At 47.4% G+C, this 20,788-nt stretch overlaps 1 protein-coding gene across 2 annotated transcripts; it reads right to left on the bottom strand.

Moving 5' to 3' along the window:
• Window positions 1-5,379: 5,379 nt before the first annotated feature.
• On the bottom strand, window positions 5,380-20,564 carry tmtc4 (transmembrane O-mannosyltransferase targeting cadherins 4). Of its 2 annotated transcripts, none has more exons than XM_062457516.1 (18): window positions 20,114-20,564; window positions 19,570-19,773; window positions 19,271-19,386; window positions 18,852-19,068; window positions 16,607-16,694; window positions 16,385-16,485; window positions 15,941-16,249; window positions 15,625-15,786; window positions 14,801-15,003; window positions 13,810-13,984; window positions 12,665-12,796; window positions 12,417-12,496; window positions 9,190-9,297; window positions 8,842-8,983; window positions 8,494-8,608; window positions 6,569-6,681; window positions 6,275-6,344; window positions 5,380-6,000 (listed from the first exon to the last, which is right to left on the bottom strand). In XM_062457516.1, exons 2-18 carry the CDS (start codon window positions 19,729-19,731, stop codon window positions 5,852-5,854), a joined length of 2,442 nt encoding a protein of 813 aa, XP_062313500.1. In that variant the 5' UTR covers window positions 19,732-19,773; window positions 20,114-20,564; the 3' UTR covers window positions 5,380-5,851. The 2 variants fall into 2 exon arrangements, with proteins under 2 accessions (XP_062313500.1, XP_062313501.1); XM_062457517.1 differs by having other exon boundaries at window positions 16,157-16,249.
• Window positions 20,565-20,788: the final 224 nt, after the last annotated feature.

Raw genomic sequence — 20,788 nt, 5'->3', positions numbered from 1 at the left:
TAGGCAACACTGCCCCAAGGGGATATTCTGATAATAACAGCCCCTGAGGCTCCAGGTTCTATCCACACAATGATTGTTTTGCCTTGTGAGGCTTGTTGTTCAGTGTACACCCCTTTCTGTGTATCCTTCACATGCTTCTTCATTGCATGTCTGAAGTCATTAGCCTTTAGGCGGTGTGTAACCTAGTTTATATATACTGTAGAAAATGTTTGAATCCTGTTTCAGAGGAAAACTACAGTACAACAAATTAGGGCTACGTCAAATAAAGCCCCTCATCACAGATCTACAGACAACAAACCAATATAAAAACGATCAAAACTCATTTTTTACAGCGCTACCGACCGATGAAAAAGCTAATTAAAGTCCTTGCTGTAAAGGTGTAATTGCTTTTTCATAATCCAGCGATCCTGCAGCAAAATGCAGCGTAAAAAATCCCAATTAGAGTCTTTTCACTTTGTGCTGCAGACAGCAGGGTTTAGACTGATTGTGTCTCTGCACTGGTGTGTCTCCGGCCCGGACCCCCGTCACCCTCCCAGCCTTCTGTTCAATTTGGCAGAAGAACACCGGGGTCCTGAGAAAGAACAAAGGCAAGTCGGCTCCGAGATGGAGGACCAGAGAAAGACTCCCAGAAGAATGGCTTAATTTGGTCTAATCTAGCCCATCCATTTGATGCTTACTCCAGCAATGAGAGGTATTTGAAGGAGCAGGAAGCCTTCCCCCCCCCCTTCACCCCTTCCCCCCTTCCACCACTACCCCCCCCCCCCCCTTACCCCCCCCCACCCCCCTTTAATTGCCTAAAGTGGTTCGGAAGTTCTCTACGATGTTCTCTCCATACAGCAGATGCTGTGCATTAATTGGCCTATGAAGACCTGACCCTGGGTGCCTTGTTGAGAGTCGTCGTCCCCCCCCCCCCCCCCTTAAAAAAGGTATTTCTTTTTTGCCGTAACCTGACGTACATGATGTGTGCTTGTGAGGGTCGGTGTTTCATGGTCTTGCGATTCCAAAATGTCATGTGGGCTTTTGGGAGCGCGTGTGTTTTCAGAGGTAATGTTTTAGCAGCAGGTAAGTCCTAAACTCCATTCATCAGAGCCCTGCTCTCTCCCCTCCTCCGGCCCCTGCCCTAACTGATGGGCCTGTCTGTTGTATGAATGTTTAGCGCAGTGGAAAGCCATATGCCACTGGCACCGAGTCCTGCCCAGCACCTCCTACTCCCTGCCTGAGAATAGCAGAACGAGGGGGAAAAGAAAGAGGGATGGTGGGGGAGATGGGCTTGAAAAGCAAACATTACATGAGAGAGACAAAGAAAGTGATGTGAGTGAGACAGGGACATTGAACCGCTGCAACGAGAAGTCTAGATGTGTACAATACAATACAATCACACACAGACAACAAATACATTAAAATAAACGTTCTCCCTGCATTCTGTTGATCGTGCTGCAACTACCCTAACCCCCCCCCCCCCTCCACGCACACACTCACACACATAAACACATTCAACAGTGCACACATGCACACACATGCACGCACACACACGCTCCGATCCTTAGATATTGTATTTTAATAAGAGTGGTGTTGCTGTGCTGGTCCATCTGTCCCAGTTAGGCCCTCACTCTCTGGATCCCAGCCGCCCCCTCATGAGAGGAGCACAGCTGTTACCAGATCGCCCTGTCCAGAGAGGGGAGGGCGCACCTCCCCTCCACCAGCCCCGCAACCCCCCACCCACCCACCCCCCTCCTCCCCCGCCCCCCTCCACCCATGCACACACCCCTCCAGAAGGATGAATCGAGCCAACGCTCCCCAGCCTCTGTGCAGTCAGCCTGCTCGCCCGCAATTTCAGACCTCTTTAGATCATTCTTCATGCTCGCCAGAAATGAATAATGCAGGCATTAACTGGTGCCAGTTAATAAATTTCCGTCTCACTGAGCTATATTTTTTCAATAAGGGGGTCTGGCTGCTTCGTTTTGTTTTGCAAAACAGCCTGGGAGGGCTCCTGCAGGAAAACGACCCCAGTTCTACCCCCCTCTCCCCCACCCCTCTACACTGGCGCCAACATCACTCTCTATCTTCTCAACACCAAAAACAAACAGCTGACAGAAAGCCAATCTGTTCACATTTTCAGTTTCATTTCGTATTTACAATTTGCTAATTCCTTCGTCTGCCACTCATAATTTCCATGATCTTAGCCGACGTTGGTAATCAGTATTTCCATGCTACAGTCGAGACAGACACAATGGAGACACACGACCCCACCGCATACTGTAGAAGACACTGAATCAATCCAGGGAAACTTCCAGACTTTGTAAAGGGGCCAAATTGGCAACGTATGTCACTTCACCGAGACCATCACACACACACACACACACACACACAGGCAGCATCTGGCCAACCCCGGTGCTTTATGGCCCATCTCAGACTATCCATCACACCCAGAGGTCAAGCGGGACTCTGCGAGGGGTGGCAGGATAGTCTGAGACAAAGTTCACAGAAGGAAAAATGCCAGCGGCAGCGCCAACACCACCGTCCCAGGCCCCCCCGGACGGGCCCCTCCCTCGAAGGCCAGGGAGGGAGGCCCGGCTGACAGACAGGACAGGCTGGGAGAGTCCTCGCAAGATGCCACCGTGTCCCTGAGCACTGCACCCGCCAACTCTCTCCACGGCCCGCGACCCTCCCCACCCCCCTCTTCCTCTCCACCCGGAAGCATGTGATCTTCATAAAGGCGTGGACGGGGGAGGGGAGGGCGACTGGGAGACAAGCTTCCCTCTCGCAAGGAGCGCCAGTCTCACGACTGAACAGTGGACATGACCCTGTGACCTCTGCTGTCAGAGGAGGGGAGGTAGGATGTCTGTACAGTGGGCAAGGCTAGGATCTGGGGTGTGGAACTCCATTGTTGAGTGGAGGCATGGTTCTCTGACCCAAGCTAGATGTTTGCCCCCCCTCCATATACACACACACACCGCGTGCACCAACTCACCCCCCCCACCCCCCCCAGTAGATGGGTACCGGATCACAGGAGCTCTACTGCTCCCCTCCCACTGCCCCGCCTGTCACCTCTGAGAGGACATTGTGAAGCTCTCCTGATTTCTGGTCGCCTCACCGTGTCTCTCTGTGTGTTGCTTGTTTGTTCAGAGGCAGCGGCCAGGCGATCGCCGCTCATCAAGACGCACAACAGAGCCCACGCTGTTTTCAAACACCCTCAGCCAGCCCAAATGAGCACAACCACATTCACTCACCTTTTGTTAGGCATAACCAAAACACAGAATAAAATACACGCAGGATGGACGACTACAAAAAAAGCAAGGCCATTCGAATGCAAAGGTTTTTGTCCTATTTACCTTTGCTGTTCTTTTATTCCCATCTCAATGAGAGAGGAACAAGCAGAAGCATGAACGTAGAGCTTAGGTCGACAATCAAAGATGGCTGACGTGATGACGGACAAAAACATATTTGGAAATGACGTTCCTGCTCAAATCCTGGCATTGTTCTTGATAGATAAGACTGGACGGGACTTGACGTGTAATTAATGCTAGTCTCTGTGTTGGAGTCAGTCAGTCAGAGAGCCTAATGAAGACATGGTTGCCATAGACAGGTCCCCCTCACGTAGTTTATGCTAATGTGAGGTACTTTAAAAGCGCTGATGATGAAAGGGTTCTCCCCTACTGATGAGTGGACAGGAAAACCCAGATAGGGAAATCTGCTCCAGGTCTGAAGGGGGAGAGGGAGGGGGGGGGGGGGGATGAAAGCATTCTTCCACCGAGACAACACAGGAGGCACATATACGAAACCCAACATTCTGGATGTTCCAGGTTATTTCACAATGCACACTGACTCTGCGTGAAAACAGAAATCCAAATGACCAACACAGAACAAAGAACAATTATAAACATACAAAATCAGGCACTGGAAAAATCCAACATTCATGATGTGCTGGTCCTCCATTTCATGTGTCTCGTGTGGAGATGATGTATCCATGGCTGAGCGATGTGACCTCAGTGACCTGCTAGCCTGCTAGCTGAGACAGACCAGCCTTCAATAAGACGCCAGCCCCTGCGTCTGTGTACGGCCTATTTATTGTTGTTCTAATCAGGGCCATCATTGTGTTTTTTCGTACATCAAAGCCGAGCAAATAAAAAACAGGGAATTGCATAACAAGGAAATTTCATTATTGGACATTAGTGGTATATTTAGGGGAGAGAGGCAGGGCTTCGAGAAGAAGAACTGGACAGCCATGTGTCGTGTCACCCCCCAATGAGTGGATCAGTAACATCTTCAAAGCATCAAAGCGCCAGCTCGCGTATTGTACTGTATGTGCAAACAAACCAAGCAGAGCCATACCAACCCGTCGCGCCTTCAAACGCTTCCTGCTCGGTGCAGGAAGCAGGTGAAAAAATAGAAGCGCTGTGACCTTTCAACCCTGGGCGCACACTTGTTGACTGATGTTTCACATTGGGGTCGCCCTCTTCTCTCGGCGGTATCCTTCAAGAGGAGTGCGCGTGTGTGCATTTGAATGTGTGTGTGTGTGTGTGTGTGAGCGTAGTCTCCGGGGAGAGCTGCTCTTTGAAGCCTCTATGCTATAGAGGCTGTTTTCATATAGCACCGGCCACAAGTTTCCTGTCAGGGCTGACCCATACGTCCCCCCCCACCCTAAGATCCATGCCCCCTCAAGACACCTTTCTCCCATTAAGCTGAGGGGGGGCTACGGAGGGTCCTGGTCCTGGCCCGATGACACCCCTCCCTGGTTCATAGAGGTGCATTAGAGTAAACAAACATACTAACCCAGACCAGTCCCCCAGACCAGCCCTCATTAGATGGGCCCTCTCTCTTTTATGGTAAACAACTGGAATTGATTCCAAATGCATTCTGGCTTCAGAGGAGCAAGCAGTGTACAAACTCTGTCTCGTTTTCTCTCGTTCTCTCAAACACACAGTGTAGGCAGCAGTATAAGAACCCAGTGTTTCCAGAACACGAGGCCCTTGGAGAGACAAGTCAAACAAGGGCTTTCTGGGACGGTCCCAGACACACGTGCGCATGCAGGCGCTTGCGCACACACGCGCACGCACACACACACACACACACTGCCAGCTGACACAACACAGGGTCAGAGATGAAAGAGTAGAGGGTTCATTGCGGATGGGTTCCACATGATACAGGACAGAGAACCCTGAGGAGCCCTGGACAGACATGTGGCTGAGGAGCCAGGATTGAGGAACACCTGCCAACGCAGACACTGCTGTAAACAAGGACACATGAACTCAAAACATACAACTCAGCTGGTCATAGCTGGTCAAAAACCTCCTCAAAGACTCTTTATGTATGATGCAGTAAATCATTTTTGACTGCATTGGCCATCACAGAGAATGACAATAAAGCTTGTTTAAACAAATCATGGTCTTTATTTCCTTTTTTTAAATAATGAAAGTAGTACAAAGTTGGAATGAAATTGAAAAAAAAGGATGAATATAAAAGTGTGTGTGTTGCAGCATGCAGTGGTGGAGTCAGCTCCGCTCTGGCCCCCAGGACCAGGCATGTGACCAGGGCCGTTCCGCAGTGGTCGCGGTCGTCAACCTGCTCTGCTTTGCAGTGTTTCTGTTCCTCAGGGAGCAGTCTGTTTGGGCAGTCTGTGGTCAGTCTTCCTTGTATCTTGTTTGAAGCGGTCATGGAGCGGTCCATTGCGGCCGGGCCATTTTGTGGTTTGACTTGTTGTAGCCGATTGAGTTGGCAGTGATTACGATGTGGCCCATTTAGCAGCGGTAATGCTATTCGCCAGTTTGCTGTGGTCACGGTATGGTCCAGTTGCTGTGGTCATGGTGTGGTCCAGTTTGCTGTGGTCACGGTGCGGTCCAGTTTGCTGTGGTCATGGTGCGGTGCGTTGCTGCTGGTCCAGCTTGCGTCGCAGCATGTTGTAGTTGTCCCTGGTGCCGGGAGCGTTTTGGTCCAGGTTCAGAGACAGCTCATAGTGCCTCTTAGCCTGCTCCAGTCTGCCCCAGCGATGGTACAACACCGCTGGCAGAGCAAGACAGAGGGAGAGAGAGAGAGGGAGGGGAAGATGAGGGGGGGGAAACAGAGAGACTTTAATTACACAGATTTTTCAGACTGTGTATTGATCTGGTTTGTGTCTCTGCATTTCATGCTGAAAAAAAATATTTGATTTGTATATTATACAAATAAAGTGACCCATCTAACTCCCAAAGAGAGTGGGGTTACTCAAAATGTAAACATTTATTGCGAAGTATCAAAGTAGCATTATTGATACTGACTTTGAGCAGTAATGTCTTACCTAGATTTCCATGGCAACTAGCAGCATTTGGGTTGATCCGGAGAGCTTGGAGAAAGAATCCCTCAGACTCCTGCAAGACAGACACACACACATGAACTCATACTGAATATATACACACACACACAGTGAACCCATCCCAAACACACAATCTCTAAACTCATGGTGAATATACACTTACTGTAAGTGAATATAAACTTGAGTAATTACTGTCAATACTGATCCATTCATAAACCAGGTGTGTGTTTTGCTGGTGTAAAGCTCTGATAAAACCTTGCCCTATTGGTGGAGGCTGACCTGGTACTTCTGGGTTTTGCCAAGGACGTTGGCCAATGAGAACATGATGGTGTGGTCGTTAGGGAGGAGCTTCAGCGCCTCCCGGCCTATCATCTCAGCTTGGGCCAGGTTGCCTAGACGACAGGACACAGAAGACAAATGGAGGGCTGAAGAGGAGTGTGGAAGGTGGAGATCCAGACCCCAGCAAGACTGGCGTCAGCACAGATGGAAACATTACAGAGGTGAAACTACTGTGAATGACCCTGGTCTTACATAGACATATGACATGTGATGCCAGCGATATCAAAAATCTAAAAAAAAAAAAAAAAAAAACTATTGGCCAAATGATGCAGTGCCAATTTGTACATGATGTTAACTCCGATGGTGTATAAAGAGCGTGTTCGTATGTGTTGGACCAGCTACTGGCATCTAGAGTTTGAGTGTGCGGCGTGTGTGCTGGACGAGTCTGTAGTGCTTAGAGAGAGCGTGTGGGGTGGGTGCTGGTCTAATCAGTAGTCTTTTGAGAGTGTGTGTCTGTGTGTGTATATGGTGTCTGCTGGCCAAGTCGGTGGTGTTTAGACAGAGAGAGAGAAATAGAAAGTGTGTGTGTGGTGTGTGCTGGTCTACTCAGTGGTGTTTAGAGAGAGAGAGAAAGAGAGATAGAGAGAGTGTGCGTGTGTGTGCGCGCGCGCTGGCCTAGAAAGTGTTGTCGAGAGAGAGTGTGTGGTGTGTGTGCGCGTGTGCTGACCTAGTCAGTGGTGTCTAGAGCAGAGTTTTTCCTCTCTGCGCATGGATGAGCACTTTAGTCTCCTAATTAGAGCTGAACACAAGGACCACTGAGTTATTGATCTCTGTCAGTGACCTGTCTGATGTCTGTGGGGAGAGAGGGAGACAGACAGAGGGAAGGAAAGGGAGAGAGAGGCAGAAAGAGAGAGAAGGCAGATAGAGAGGGGGGGAGGGGGGGACTCAATCATACCCTGTGCCCTTAAGTCTCTACGGGCGAGTGTATTCCTATGAGTGTGTGGGTGTCTCGGTGTGTGTGTGTCCATGAGTCTACATTTCCTCAGCTCTGTCTCAAGAGGAAGGTTCGCACAAAGAAGAGAGGAGGGGAGTAACACAACAACAACAAACAAACAAAAAACACCCATCTCCTCTTGTCTTTTTGAAATGACATCCTCTGTTCTTCCTCACTTTTTGGGGGGTGGGAGGGGTGCGCACTCTCCCTGTCTGTCAGATTTTTGGGGGAACAAATGGGTAGGGGAGGGGGTGGGGCGCTCCAAGGGGGCGCTCTCCTGCCTGTGTCCACCCGCGTTTGATCGGGGACACGCTGGGCCCTGATTGGACGGTTCCCGGGGCCTCCTGGGAGACTCCGCCCCCTTGGGAGAGGGTTCTGACAAAACGGCGGCGGCGTCTAGAAATCAGAGCATTCTCCACACGGCAGGGAAGACTGCCTTTAACACTCGGCGCACAAAAGCTTTAATACATAAATTTCAAGCATTGCTGATTCCCGCTCTTCCGCTCTAATCATGTTGGACGCTGAGATCAAATTTCCTCCCTGTTCCCCCCCTCCCTAAGTAGAGCTTTCTGTCTCTTCACTGTTAATGTTGGAACAATACCTACCCGTGAGACTTTGAAGAAATGACAAGAGTGAGGAAGCATGAATACGAAGCTCTCTCACTGGCGATCCAGAATATATGATCAGTCAGTGTGCATGTAGGACACACACACACACACACAGTCATGATGCTGCTCCTGATTGTATGTGCTGTTCAGAAGGATGATCATAATGTTCCAGGCCAGGCTGCATGTGTACCTGTGTGTACCTGCTTGTGTGTGTGTGTGTACCTGTGTTGTCCAGAAACATGATCATGTTGTTCCAGGCCAGGCTGCATGTGTCCCTGTGTGTGTGTGTGTGTGTGTGTGTACCTGCGTGTGTGTGTGTGTACCTGTGTTGTCCAGAAGGATGATCATGTTGTTCCAGGCCAGGCTGTGGTCAGGTTTGAGCACAGTGGCGTTCCTCCAAGCGTTGAGAGCGTCCAGGTGTCTGTTTAGGTCAGCATACTGTAGGACACATTACCCACAGATGCGTGACTAGGCGGTGTGTGACTAGGCGGTGCGTGACTAGGCGGTGTGTGACTAGGCGGTGCGTGACTAGGCGGTGTGTGACTAGGCGGTGTGTGACTAGGCGGTGCGTGACTAGGCGGTGCGTGACTAGGCGGTGCGTGACTAGGCGGTGCGTGACTAGGCGGTGCGTGACTAGGCGGTGCGTGACTAGGCGGTGCGTGACGACCCACCAGGCGTCCCAGGTTGTAGTAGCAGTCAGGGTACTTCCTCCGGAAACGGATGGCGTTCCAGTAGCTCTGCTCTGCCTCCTGGAACTTCCCCAGGCTGTTCTGAACGATACCCAGGTTCATCCAGGCTGCGGCAAAGTCCGGTCTGGGAGCAACACACACACACTGCAGTTAACGTTGCAGATACACCTTCACCATCATACGCAACCCTCATTTCTGTCCGACCAAAGTTTGCCGATGGATCGGGGGGCGAAAACACAGGCCTTCCTAGCCACAGTACCGCTGGTGTTCCCTGGGCTCTGTGAAGGAGGGGACCCAGCCGGTGCTCTGGGGAGGGACAGCGCCACCTACTGTATGGAGACGGCCTTGGCCAGCAGTCGCTCGGCCTCGTCCAGCTGCTCCCTCTCCTTCAGGATGTTGCCCAGGTTGTTCATGGCATGGACGTAGGTAGGGTGGAGCCTGGCCAGAGACAGCAGGGTTAGGTCAATCCCCGGGGTGGACAATGGGGGGTATTTCAGAAAGCAGGGTGAACATGACTGACTCTGGGCAGTGAAATTCAAGAGTTTACGGCTTCAGAACAGGTGGTAAAAATGTGTTTCTTCAACTCTAATCAACCCTGAGTAAAGCTTGCGCACAAGGATATAAAGAGCCCCCTCATCAATGGAACACATATAGCACTATTCATCATGGCAACAGGAGAAATCAATTACTCAAACCGCCTATTTCTCACCACTCCAAATATTAAGGACAACTTATGCCGTATCCAATATTTCATATATAAAAAAGCAATACTATAGCAGCAGCAAAAGAAAGTGAGTTGGCTTGTGGCTACAGAGTGTGGCTTGTTTTAATCTTGTGTTCCCCTTCTTCAACTCTTAAATGTGTGGGTGAGTGAACAGATTTTGTATAATTATTTACTTGCAAACCAACAGGCACTAAATGCACTTGGAAGCAACTGAAGATGAAATACAAAAATTGACTTTAAACCAGTGGGGTATAATTGCAATACAAGCAATTGCGATGTTGGTGATCTTCACTAAACAACATTCAGTGGCTACATCTAAGCAATATCTTATTTAATTGTCAGCCATCTCCACACTACGAGTATTTAATTGTGTCCATTTGAAAGTAAATGCTTTTTTCCATACAAGTCTCAAAATGTGAGCTCACTGGAAATATTCACACTTGACATTATAGCCAATAGGAAGACATATTTTTTACTTACAGGGAATAAAGAACACTTCACAAAATGAAAGGCATAGGCTATTATATGACACAGGGGAAGTGATGGATCAATTGTTAATGATTGTGGCATATCGTATCTCTTGACTTCTCACTCATCTGGTTCCGTGTTAAGTGTTCCTGACTGAGAGCATGTCCACGTTGTTTCATATGAATGAGGGCTGAGAATATTGTTCAGATAACTGATTCTGCAGAAAAACGGTAAGGCTCGAAAATATATTAATCTGGGAATGATAAAACATGCAATCGGGGTCTGATCACCCTCTCCCGACTGATATTTCTGCAGAGCATTTCTGCTTTAAAACCATTTAGCCTAGCTCTTTAAAAAAATGACACGCCATGCCTGACACATTCAGATGGAAGGTTTCAGTTAAAGAGTAGAACTGGACAAACTCAGGGTTAGTTAATCCAAACCTACTAGCAAGAAGGTTAGCTTCACAGAGTATGTTGCCGTAGTTACTTACTCAGAGAAACACTGAACTGGGGTCTCATTTATAAAGCTTGCGTACGCACAAAACGGGGCTGAAAATGTGCGTACGCCACTTTCCACGCAAATGTTGTGATTTATAAAAAACAAACTTGACGGGAGAATGTGCGGTCCTCCACGCAAACTCTGAACCTCCCGTAGGCCTACGCACATTTTGGAAACAGTTGAAATTGGCTACGCAGATGACCGTACTGTAGTCAGACTGCAGAAAGTGAATGTGGGAAGAACATTACTCGTAATATTTATATATTTTGTTTTCCTCACACACGTTTTTTTCACTCGATTTCATCATTATCATGAAGATTAAATCCAGCAGTGTTATTTGCGTTTGTATTGAGTGATAATTGTTCCATAAACACCTTGTACAATCCAACTCAAATTTTAAATAAAAATTCAGCGCTGTCTCACCATCATATTGTCCACTACCGGAGTGCAGGAGGGGGAAATGCCCGACTGCATGGAATGCAGATATCACATATCCTACCTTTAAATAACTGCAGAATACAGTGTATAACTAAATATATTTATTTAATACTGTGCATATATCATCATATGTCAAAAACTGGAAATACAGTCGTTAAGCTCCCGCGCAATCGCTACACTCCACGTCATCGTTATCAGTCCAGACTTTAATAGATTACTGTTCATAACAAAACGCTTTTGTTTTCAAATTGTATCTCGACTCGCGGTATCACTGGCACAGTTGACGCCACTCGCACAGTTTTTTTAAATTGGTGATCTACTGGCCACCAAATTTTCGGAGTTTTCGGGCTCCACCAATAGGCTAACAGTGTCTGAGAAGTTGTCATGCGCTATGATTCACCGTAAAGAACAATCGCATGCCAGGGTCATGATGAGATACTAGATTAGCATTCATGAGGTGCTTTGCATTGACTATTTATGGTTAAAAATGGGCGTGTTCAGGGCGGGGTACAATGCTGATTCACATACGCACACTTGTGGGTAATCTGTGATTTATAAAGGGAACATTGCGTACATGTGTGCGTACGCACGGTTTTATAAATCAGAATTTTTGTGTGCGTACGCCATTTTAGGCTTTTGGGCGTACGTACACTTTTAGTAAGAATCCTACGCACAATTTTATAAATGAGACCCCTGGCTCTTTGAAACTGTAAACCCGGAGTTTCAATCGATTCCAACATTCTCTAAGTTTTCACTAAACCCACTTTCTGAAACACCCCCACTGTGGATCTCACCACAGGCTACAGTCAGGATGACCTTAGAAGTGAAAATTCAATTTTAAGGTGATGGCTTAATACACAGAATAGAGTGTGTTGATAGTAAAACTGATTATTAAATTTCATATTTTTTTCTACATATCTACTCACATGACTGGAGGGTCTTTAATAGCAGTAAGTAGTTACAGACAGGTGTTGTTGTGCTGGTGTGTTGGTGTGTTGTTGTGCTGGTGTGTTGTTGCGCTGGTGTGTTGTTGCGCTGGTGTGTTGTTGCGCTGGTGTGTTGTTGCGCTGGTGTGTTGTTGCGCTGGTGTGTTGTTGCGCTGGTGTGTTGTTGCGCTGGTGTGTTGTTGCGCTGGTGTGTTGTTGCGCTGGTTAGTTGTTGCGCTGGTTAGTTGTTGTGCTAGTGGGTTGTTGGGCTGGTTTGTTGTTGGGCTGGTTTGTTGTTGTGCTGGTATGTTGTTGTGCTGGTGTGTTGTTGTGCTGGTGTTGTTGTTGCGCTGGTGTGTTGTTGTGCTGGTGTGTTGTTGTGCTGGTTTGTTGTTGCGCTGGTGTGTTGTTGCGCTGGCTTGTTGTTGTGCTGGTATGTTGTTGCGCTGGTGTGTTGTTGTGCTGGTGTGTTGCTGTTCTGGTGTGTTGTTGTGCAGTACCTGACGGCTTCTCTATAGTACTTTATGGCACCCGAGCTGTTTCCCCTGTCAGCCAGGTTTTTCCCTACGTTGTAATGGACCTAGAGAACACAGCGAGGTTACACACTCAAATACACAGAGACCAGCACAAAAGCACAAAAAAGCAAACACAGACAGACAAAGAGACCGACAGACAAAAATGAACACTGACACGCACACAAACGCGCACAGACGCGCGCATTCCCATACTACGCACGCGCGCATCTCACCTTGGCGTTGAGCGGGCAGACAGACAGTGCGCTGGTGAAGAGGCTTTCCTCAGACCTCCACTGGTGACTGCGCAGCGCACAGCGAGCCACATGCACACACAGCAGAGCCAGCACACAACCTCGGAACGGCTTCTGCACACGCACACACAAACACACACAACAATAACAGATATACAGTACTGTGCATAAGTCTTGGGCACCCAAGACTTTTTACACAAATAATGTGTTATACTGTATTTCTTCAATTAAATGCTACAGCTTTTCTTGAAATACAGTTTCGATGAGGGCGGTGTGTACACGAGGGCAGCTTTTATTATTATTATTTAATTCGTAATTAAGAACAACACAGGAATTTCGCAAAGCAGTTTATTAATTAGTAGGCGACATCTCTGGTGTCTCGTCGGTAAGGAGGCAGATGAGGATACTAATAGTGATGCAGAAAGTTTTGTACTTTACCTATTTGTAGTAAAAGTCAATTAGAATTATAGTAAATCAAAATTTAATGTTGCTGCATTTTTTCGTTTAAGTGTATCAGATTTGAATGCAACGTTTAATCAAATAAATATATGTCATATAATTGTTTTATTTGTGCAGCAGTATAAAAGTGCAATTTTGCTAAACCTTTTGTTAAATTTTTTAATTTCATTATTTCTTAAAGCATTTTTCCTTAACCTGTTTTATTTTGATTGTGCATAAGACTTTTGCACAGTACTGTATATTATGTAATTCCCATGTTGTCCTTCCTTAAGTATCCGGCAAGCTTCAGCCAGTACCATGTCAGAACCTAGTGAAGCCTGGGTGCCCATGGTGTTAAGTGTTCTCTGCACTGTGGTGTGTGTTATGTAGGAGGTTGGATGGATGGAGTTTAATTCAGTCCAAAGCCAATCTGGTGTCGTGATTTCCCATGACGGCCTTCCAGTGGCTGCAGCAGGCCACCAGGGTGTAGATCAGCAGATATACCTGCTCTAGTGTCTAGTATTTAGTGTGTAGTATGTAGTGTGTTGTGTGTAGTGTGCATTGTGTAGTATGTAGTGTGCAGTGCGCAGTATGTGGTGTGTAGAATGTGGTGTGTAGAATGTAGTGCGCAGTGCGTAGTATGTAGTGTGTAGTATGTAGTGTGTAGTATGTACTGAGGGTGATCCTACCCTGAGTGCTCTCCAGTGAAGGCAGCAGGCCCCTAGGGCGTAGGCCAGCAGCAGACAGTAGCCAGCGGAGGACAGGTACAGGACCCTCTCAGCGATCACAAAGCCCACCCTGAAGAAGACATTGGAGGCAGGCAGGAAGGGCACCCCCATCAGCACCAAGCCCAGGGTCAAAGTCCTGCAGGTGGGGGGGGGCAAGGTCAGAGGTCGCTGGGATGGACACTTCTGGATCATTCTACAAGAGTAGATGTGGTAGCAGACTGGATGACACGTTCGCAGTCGTATTCATTAATGTTCACACGTGTGATCAACTTTACAACAACCTTGTGTGAAAGGGGAGAAAATATCCACACTGTGGTCATTGAGGCCTAGTCCCAGAGATTTGATCTGGATCAAATTAACTGGGGGCAGACACGTAGAACCATGGTTCCTGTTGCAGAACTCTTTGACTGTTCCCTCGTCCAGCACGTACAGGCTGTCCACTTGAAAATCTACTGAGAGAACTTGCCCCTGAAGCGGTCAGGATAAGATGTTCAGGTCACACTACAGTGGCTATGGTCCGTTTTCATTATCAGGAGTCCAACACAAAGAAATCCATGTACTTTATTTCATATACTGTACAGAGAGCAAGAGAGAGGGAGAGTTAGAGAGAGGGAGAGTTAGAGAGAGGGAGAGTTAGAGAGAGGGAGAGTTAGAGAGAGGGAGAGTTAGAGAGAGAGAGAGAGAGAGAGAGAGAGAGAGAGAGAGAGAGAGAGAGAGAGAGAGAGAGAGAGAGAGAGAGAGAGAGAGAGAGAGAGAGAGAGAGAGAGAGAGAGAGAGAGAGAGAGAGAGAATGAGAGGATATAGAGCAGAGGGAGTTAGAGGGATTGAGAGAGAGGGATAGAGAGCAGAGAGGGAGAGTTGGGGAGAGTGAAAGAGGGATAGACAGAGCAGAGAGAGAGGGAGAGTTGGATAGAGAGAGCGAGCAGAGAGAGCGAGATGACCGTGTTTTTACCTCCTTTTCTGCCCGTCCTGCGAGCATAAGGCTTGGCTTATCAAGCCTATCAGGACGCACCAGAGCAGCAGAGGCCACACCATCCTCCAATCGGCGGTTGACTTAATGAGTGGCACGCAGCCCATGGACCAATCAAAACACAACCACCAGGGACAGAGCAGCAGCCAGGCATTGAGAGAGTAGTAGTAATTATAGTTCACTATCTACCAGTCAGACAAGTACATGATGGATGTGGAGATAAGGAGAGAAAGAGAAAGAAGGGGGGGGGGGTGAGAAAGACATGTTAAAAACGTCCAATCTCTCTTTAAGACATTAATCAAATCTAAACAAATCAAGTTTATTCATAGCGGCCGTCGACCAGAGTGCTGTACAGTCAGAGTAGCAAAAGACATGAGACAACACGATACATACACAAAACAAGTTGAACAAACAAAACGGACAAAGAAAGGCAACTGTCATACTGTGGAAGCCAGCAAATAAAAATGAGTCTTGGGACAGGATTTAAAAACATGCAGTGTAGTTGCCGGCCTGACATGTAGACAGGCCCGTAGCAAGTCTAGTGGAAATTGACCTTTTTGCACTTTTTTTCCCCTCATTTTGTATTTAGGTTTAGGTTAAAAAACGGACGTTTGGCAGTGGGGGGGAAAGATCGAACTATCCGAACACCCCCTGTCTATGGGCCTGTAGAGGCAACTTGTTCCAGAGTTTGGGGGCTGCAACTGAAAAAGTCAGCTTTAGCTTTTTAGGGTTAATAAAATCTATTTACCACCCAAAATAAGGGTTTATTAAGTGATCAAAAGAGGCTAACCAGGTGATATTCTTACTCTGAGAAACACACTCTCTTCAAAGGAGGCTGGGTTGTCTACTTCAGTGAACGCTGGTGGCCCCGTTCCCATGATCCTCCAGCGCGAGTAAAGCAGTAAGGCTCCTCCCACGGCCAGGAGAGCCAATCGAGTCAGGAGTCCCGTCGGCAGTATACCGCCCACCTGACGAAGAGCACCAATCCACTGTCAGCATCCACCCACGTAACACAGAGCACCAATCCACTGCTAGTGTCCCGTGTAGCTCATAGGCCAGCAGTATATGTCATACTGCCGGCAGTATATGTCATACTGCCATCTTAAAATAGTAAAGTCTTACCGCTTCACCACTTCTTCTGAAAATTTTGAGACCTCGGAAATCGGAGGAGGATGCGATAGTGGATGAGGTGGAGGAGTAGCAGAGGGAGGAGGGAGAAGAGGTGGAGGAAGAAGAGGATGAGAAAGAGGAGGAGGGGGAAGAGGTGCACGGGGGGAGGGGCAAGAAGAGGCGTGAGGAATAAGAGGAGGGGAAGAGGAACGCGATGGGGAAACTCACGCTTGCAGACTTCCTTCTCAGCAGCAGCCTCTGGCTGAGCTCAAACACATTGACTTTGCAGATGAGGAGCACATCAAAGGCTGCATTCACCCCCTGAGGGAGAGAGACACACAGTTACAACCAGTACACAAGACACAACACTTCGGCATCGCAGAGTAAAGTAGTGTAGAGGAGACTAGTGTAGAGTAGACCAGAGCAGAACAGAGGAGAGGGTTTGTATGGCCCTACCAGGACAGTGATGCCTTGCTCCTTACAGAGCATGGCTGCAGCACACAGCGAGAGGCTGAAGGCGATCCATTGGACAGACACCTTCTCCCCCCTGTCTCCCCCTGCAGAGAACAGCCACAGAGCAGCTGGAGTCTGTACACGTGGGGTCTGTGTTTGCCTAGTGGTACCAAGAGACTGTCGAAAGTAACTTTGGGACAGGAAAAGTCAGGGGAAGACGCCTACCTCTGTGAAAGGCTTTGCAGTAGGTGAGGAAGGAGAGCTGGAAGAACAGAGCGCACAGAAGGTCTGCTCGACCCACTATCCCTGCCACCTGAGAGAGGGAGAGAGAGAAACAAGGAGGGAAGGAGAGGTAGATGATATAATAGTGGGAGGGAGAGCGAGAAAGAAAGAGGGAGGACAAATTAGCTTTAATGCCATGATACTCATCATCACACCACCGTAGATCCCCCATCACACCACCGTAGATCCCCCATCACACCACCATAGATCCCCCATCACACCACCGTAGATCCACCATCACACCACCATAGATCCACCATCACACCACCATAGATCCACCATCACACCACCGTAGATCCACCATCACACCACCATAGATCCCCGATCCCACCACTGTAGATCCACACCACTGTAGATCCACACCACTGTAGATCCACACCACTGTAGATCCACACCACTGTAGATCCGCACCTCTGTAGATCCACACCACTGTAGATCCACACCACTGTAGATCCACACCACTGTAGATCCACACCACTGTAGATCCGCACCTCTGTAGATCCACACCACTGTAGATCCACACCTCTGTAGATCCACACCTCTGTAGATCCACCAATACCCCACACACACATTACTATATCCTCTTTCTCCTGTTATGCCCTGTGCTGTTACAATACTGATACATTAGTGACCAATTATAGGACTCTCGTGAGTGTACATGTGTGTGTGTGTGTTGTTAACAACGTGTGTGTGTGTATACGTGTGTATGCTGTAAGGCTAGGGTCATGGGGCTAGCTCCTTTGATAAATCCAGCAGGTCCAAGTCAGTGGTCTGTCTGCTCCCATCCCCTCTGTTCTGGCTGAGCCTGATTAAAGAGCACAGAGTAGGGGGGGCAGCCTTCCAGCTAGGCCCTGCTTCCCAAACACAAACGCACGCACAGCCAGTCAATAAGCATACCCACACTGCTAATAGTCTGGATGCTCCACAACACATACCTTTGTCAAACCAAACTGCGACAGCTCTTTGTTCTACTCACGCGCCCCTAATGAATGTTTAATAGCACAACCCCTGGGTGGCAGGGTGCATTGCTGTGGCTTAAAAGGAAGAAGTCATTGTTTACCAGGCATACAACCAGGAATATCCAACCACTATACACACCACTATCCCACATTGTTTTTGCCGGGTGGGGTGGGGAGCTCTGGGAGGGGGGAAGGGGTGATGGATCAAAGATGTCTGGCGGTGCCAGTGAACTACGACATGACAGGAATCAAACAATCCACTTTAACATTGCAACCAGGGCATTTAATATGGCCAACAGTGCATCCAATGAAAACCCGGCCTGCTGTGGGACAACAATGGCTTCTCTCTCATCAGTAACTCTCTGTGGACACAACCACAGTGATTGTGTGTTGATGTGTGTGTTGATTTATATATACAAGTATATGTACACTTTCAATGTGGATGGTAAGTGTGTGTGTGTGTGTGTATAAGTGTACTGCAGTGTGAACAAAGTGTGTGGGGTGTATACATACACTTTCAATGTGGATTGGGGTGAGTGTATGAGTTAGTATTATCTATATATACACACAGACACACTATATGCTCACACATATACATCTGTGAGCCAAAACGTTATGACCATCTGCCTAGTATGCTGTTGGTCCTCAGGGCTCAAAATTGCAACCACTTTGGTCACATATGCTCCCAAAATTGTATCTGTGCGACCTCAAAATATATTTGTAAGCATTTGTGGGAGTGCAAATAATTGTTATGGTGTGACCTGTTTTAATTTATTTACAAAACGCTTGCTAATTAGCCGACAGCACAGCCTTCTGTTACCTGATACAGTGACGGGTCCACCATTCTATCCAATGCTACATAACCAATTAAGCTTCATCTTTACATCAACCTCAATGTAGATTTTAGATTGGTTAATATTAGCCATCAATCACTCCTTGTCACTGTGCTCCGTTGTCACAAGACTGGGAGCTAACTAGCGTGCACAATCTGAAGAGCTGAAAAGACTATATGAAAACATTTTTGGAGGGTGCTCCTACAATTTTTATGGTGCTCCTAACTTTTTAAAGTTAGGAGCACTAGTGCTACCAAGTAAAAAAGTTAATTTCGAGCCCTGGTGCTGCATACGCCACAAGACAATGTGGTGATGATGTTTGGGCTCATTGGTAGACATACTTCCACTTGAACCTGGACAGAATGTGTTTTTGTGTGAGCGTGCGTGTACACTTACACTCTCAGTGTGGACAGGGTGGACGCCGAAGAGCAGAGCAGCCAATAGAGAGGTCTTAGGAGCCTGGTAGAGTCTCCTCCCCTCACCATCATAGGCCAGCCCACCGATAAGTATGTCAAACACGTCAATCATCAGGGCAGATATGACAGCATGGAGGACAATGTTCAGTACATGGAAGCCCACAGGGTGCAGCCCTCCAGCCACGAGGTAGTTTAGCCTGTAAAGACCATGGACACGTAACCTTTTTGAAATGCTTTTTTTGTTTTTAATAGTTGTTTGTCTCCTAAGATGTAGTCTGCACATTGATTATGACACCATACACCAAGTATACGTTGTGTGAATCTGTGTTTACATTAGAATGTGTGAGCGTGTTTACACGTATGTGTGAGTGTGTGTATGCAGTGTGTGCCCTGCTGTACCTGAACGTGAGGACTGTGAGAGGCCTGTAGGATTTGTGGCTTGAGTTGCTGCTCAAATTACTTCCCCAGAAGTCATTTCTCCAGATGTTGTTCAGGGGAGTGTCTGGATTCAAGTCCTGCAGTAGCCACCAACACACACAAAAATAATATATACTGATGACAGCAAAACAGTTTACCACAAAGTAACACCATTATTCGTCTGTAGTTATTATTAAGGTTATCACAATTTGTATCGCATATTATCATTATTAAGGTCTGTAGTGTGCCTGTAAGAGAGAGAGAGAGATGGTGTTTCCTACCTTGTTATTGATTATAGCTTCAGAATCATCAAAAACAAAGTCCCCATCGTAGCTGTTTAGGAAGCACAGGAGGGCTAGTAGGGCCACTCCCAGCTTAGCATGCACAGGAACCAGCTTTGGCACAGGTATGTGGTGGTCCCAATAAACTTCACATGGAGCCATGGCGCATGGGACCTTTGGTCTATCTGCATGTCCATCTATTCCCTAGATGACGGATAAGATAACTCAATATCTGTTGGAATTCTGTACATTTTAAGTAGCACAAGAAACCCCCTCATAACTTCTAGATAACATGAATCTGTGGCTTGGAAAGTGAGACACTGTTGTACTCACTGAACAAACACACACTTTTTATAATGAAGCTGGCCAACTGTAACATTACAGTTTACCGGTACATCTGACGTAGCTAGCTACATAGCAAGCCTTAACTAGCCCATGTCTCTACTTAGCTAGCTGCAGTCTGCCATTGCTAGGGTATTTAAATCTATACTTTGCTATTACATCATACACAGACTGGAGTTGCTTAAGCAGCCTACATGCATACCTTATCATTCGGGAAGACGGAGTTTGTTAGGGAGAGCTTTCAAGCATGACTCCTGTAGCTTTATGTTTGCTAGCTAACTGTATATATCTTCACTGTCTTTCAGCATAAAATATTAAAGAACATGCACAGCTGCTGTCATGCCACAGACAAAACGCGTTCTGCAAGTATCGATTGCAGATGGGTCAATGGGTTGCTTTGCAATGTCATTGTCAAGAATATTTGCTAGCTTAGCCTATTAGCTTATGATCTGAAGAATAACGATACTGCTGATTTCTTTCTTTATACAAATTTTCGCCGAAAAGGCAAACCAAGGTAACAGAATTCTTGCTAAAACTGTGATGTATTCCGCCTGGACTCGGTAAACATCTGCTGTGTCGGCTCGCAAGTGTAAACAGTATGCACGCTCAGTTGCTACACTTCCTACTTTGCACGGGTGGTGTCACGTGACTAATTGATTAGTTCCAGCAAAAAGCAGGACGTTGTTAAATCCGTGGCTATAATGCATTGGAAACCTCATTATGTAGGCTACGTATACAATAAACTCAATGCCTAATCAGAGCACAAATATGTTGACATTGCTTTACGCTAAAGCAATGTTTCTTCTGTGTACAATTACGCTCACATCAAAAGAATATCCACTCACTCATTAAGTCCCATCACAATAGGGCGTTCCCA

The sequence above is a fragment of the Osmerus eperlanus genome, chromosome 3 (assembly GCF_963692335.1).
Source record: "Osmerus eperlanus chromosome 3, fOsmEpe2.1, whole genome shotgun sequence".
Classification (NCBI taxonomy): Eukaryota; Metazoa; Chordata; class Actinopteri; order Osmeriformes; family Osmeridae; genus Osmerus; species Osmerus eperlanus.
The sequence above is the reverse complement of the archived record's forward strand: the minus strand, read 5'-3'. Positions and strand labels throughout refer to the sequence as shown.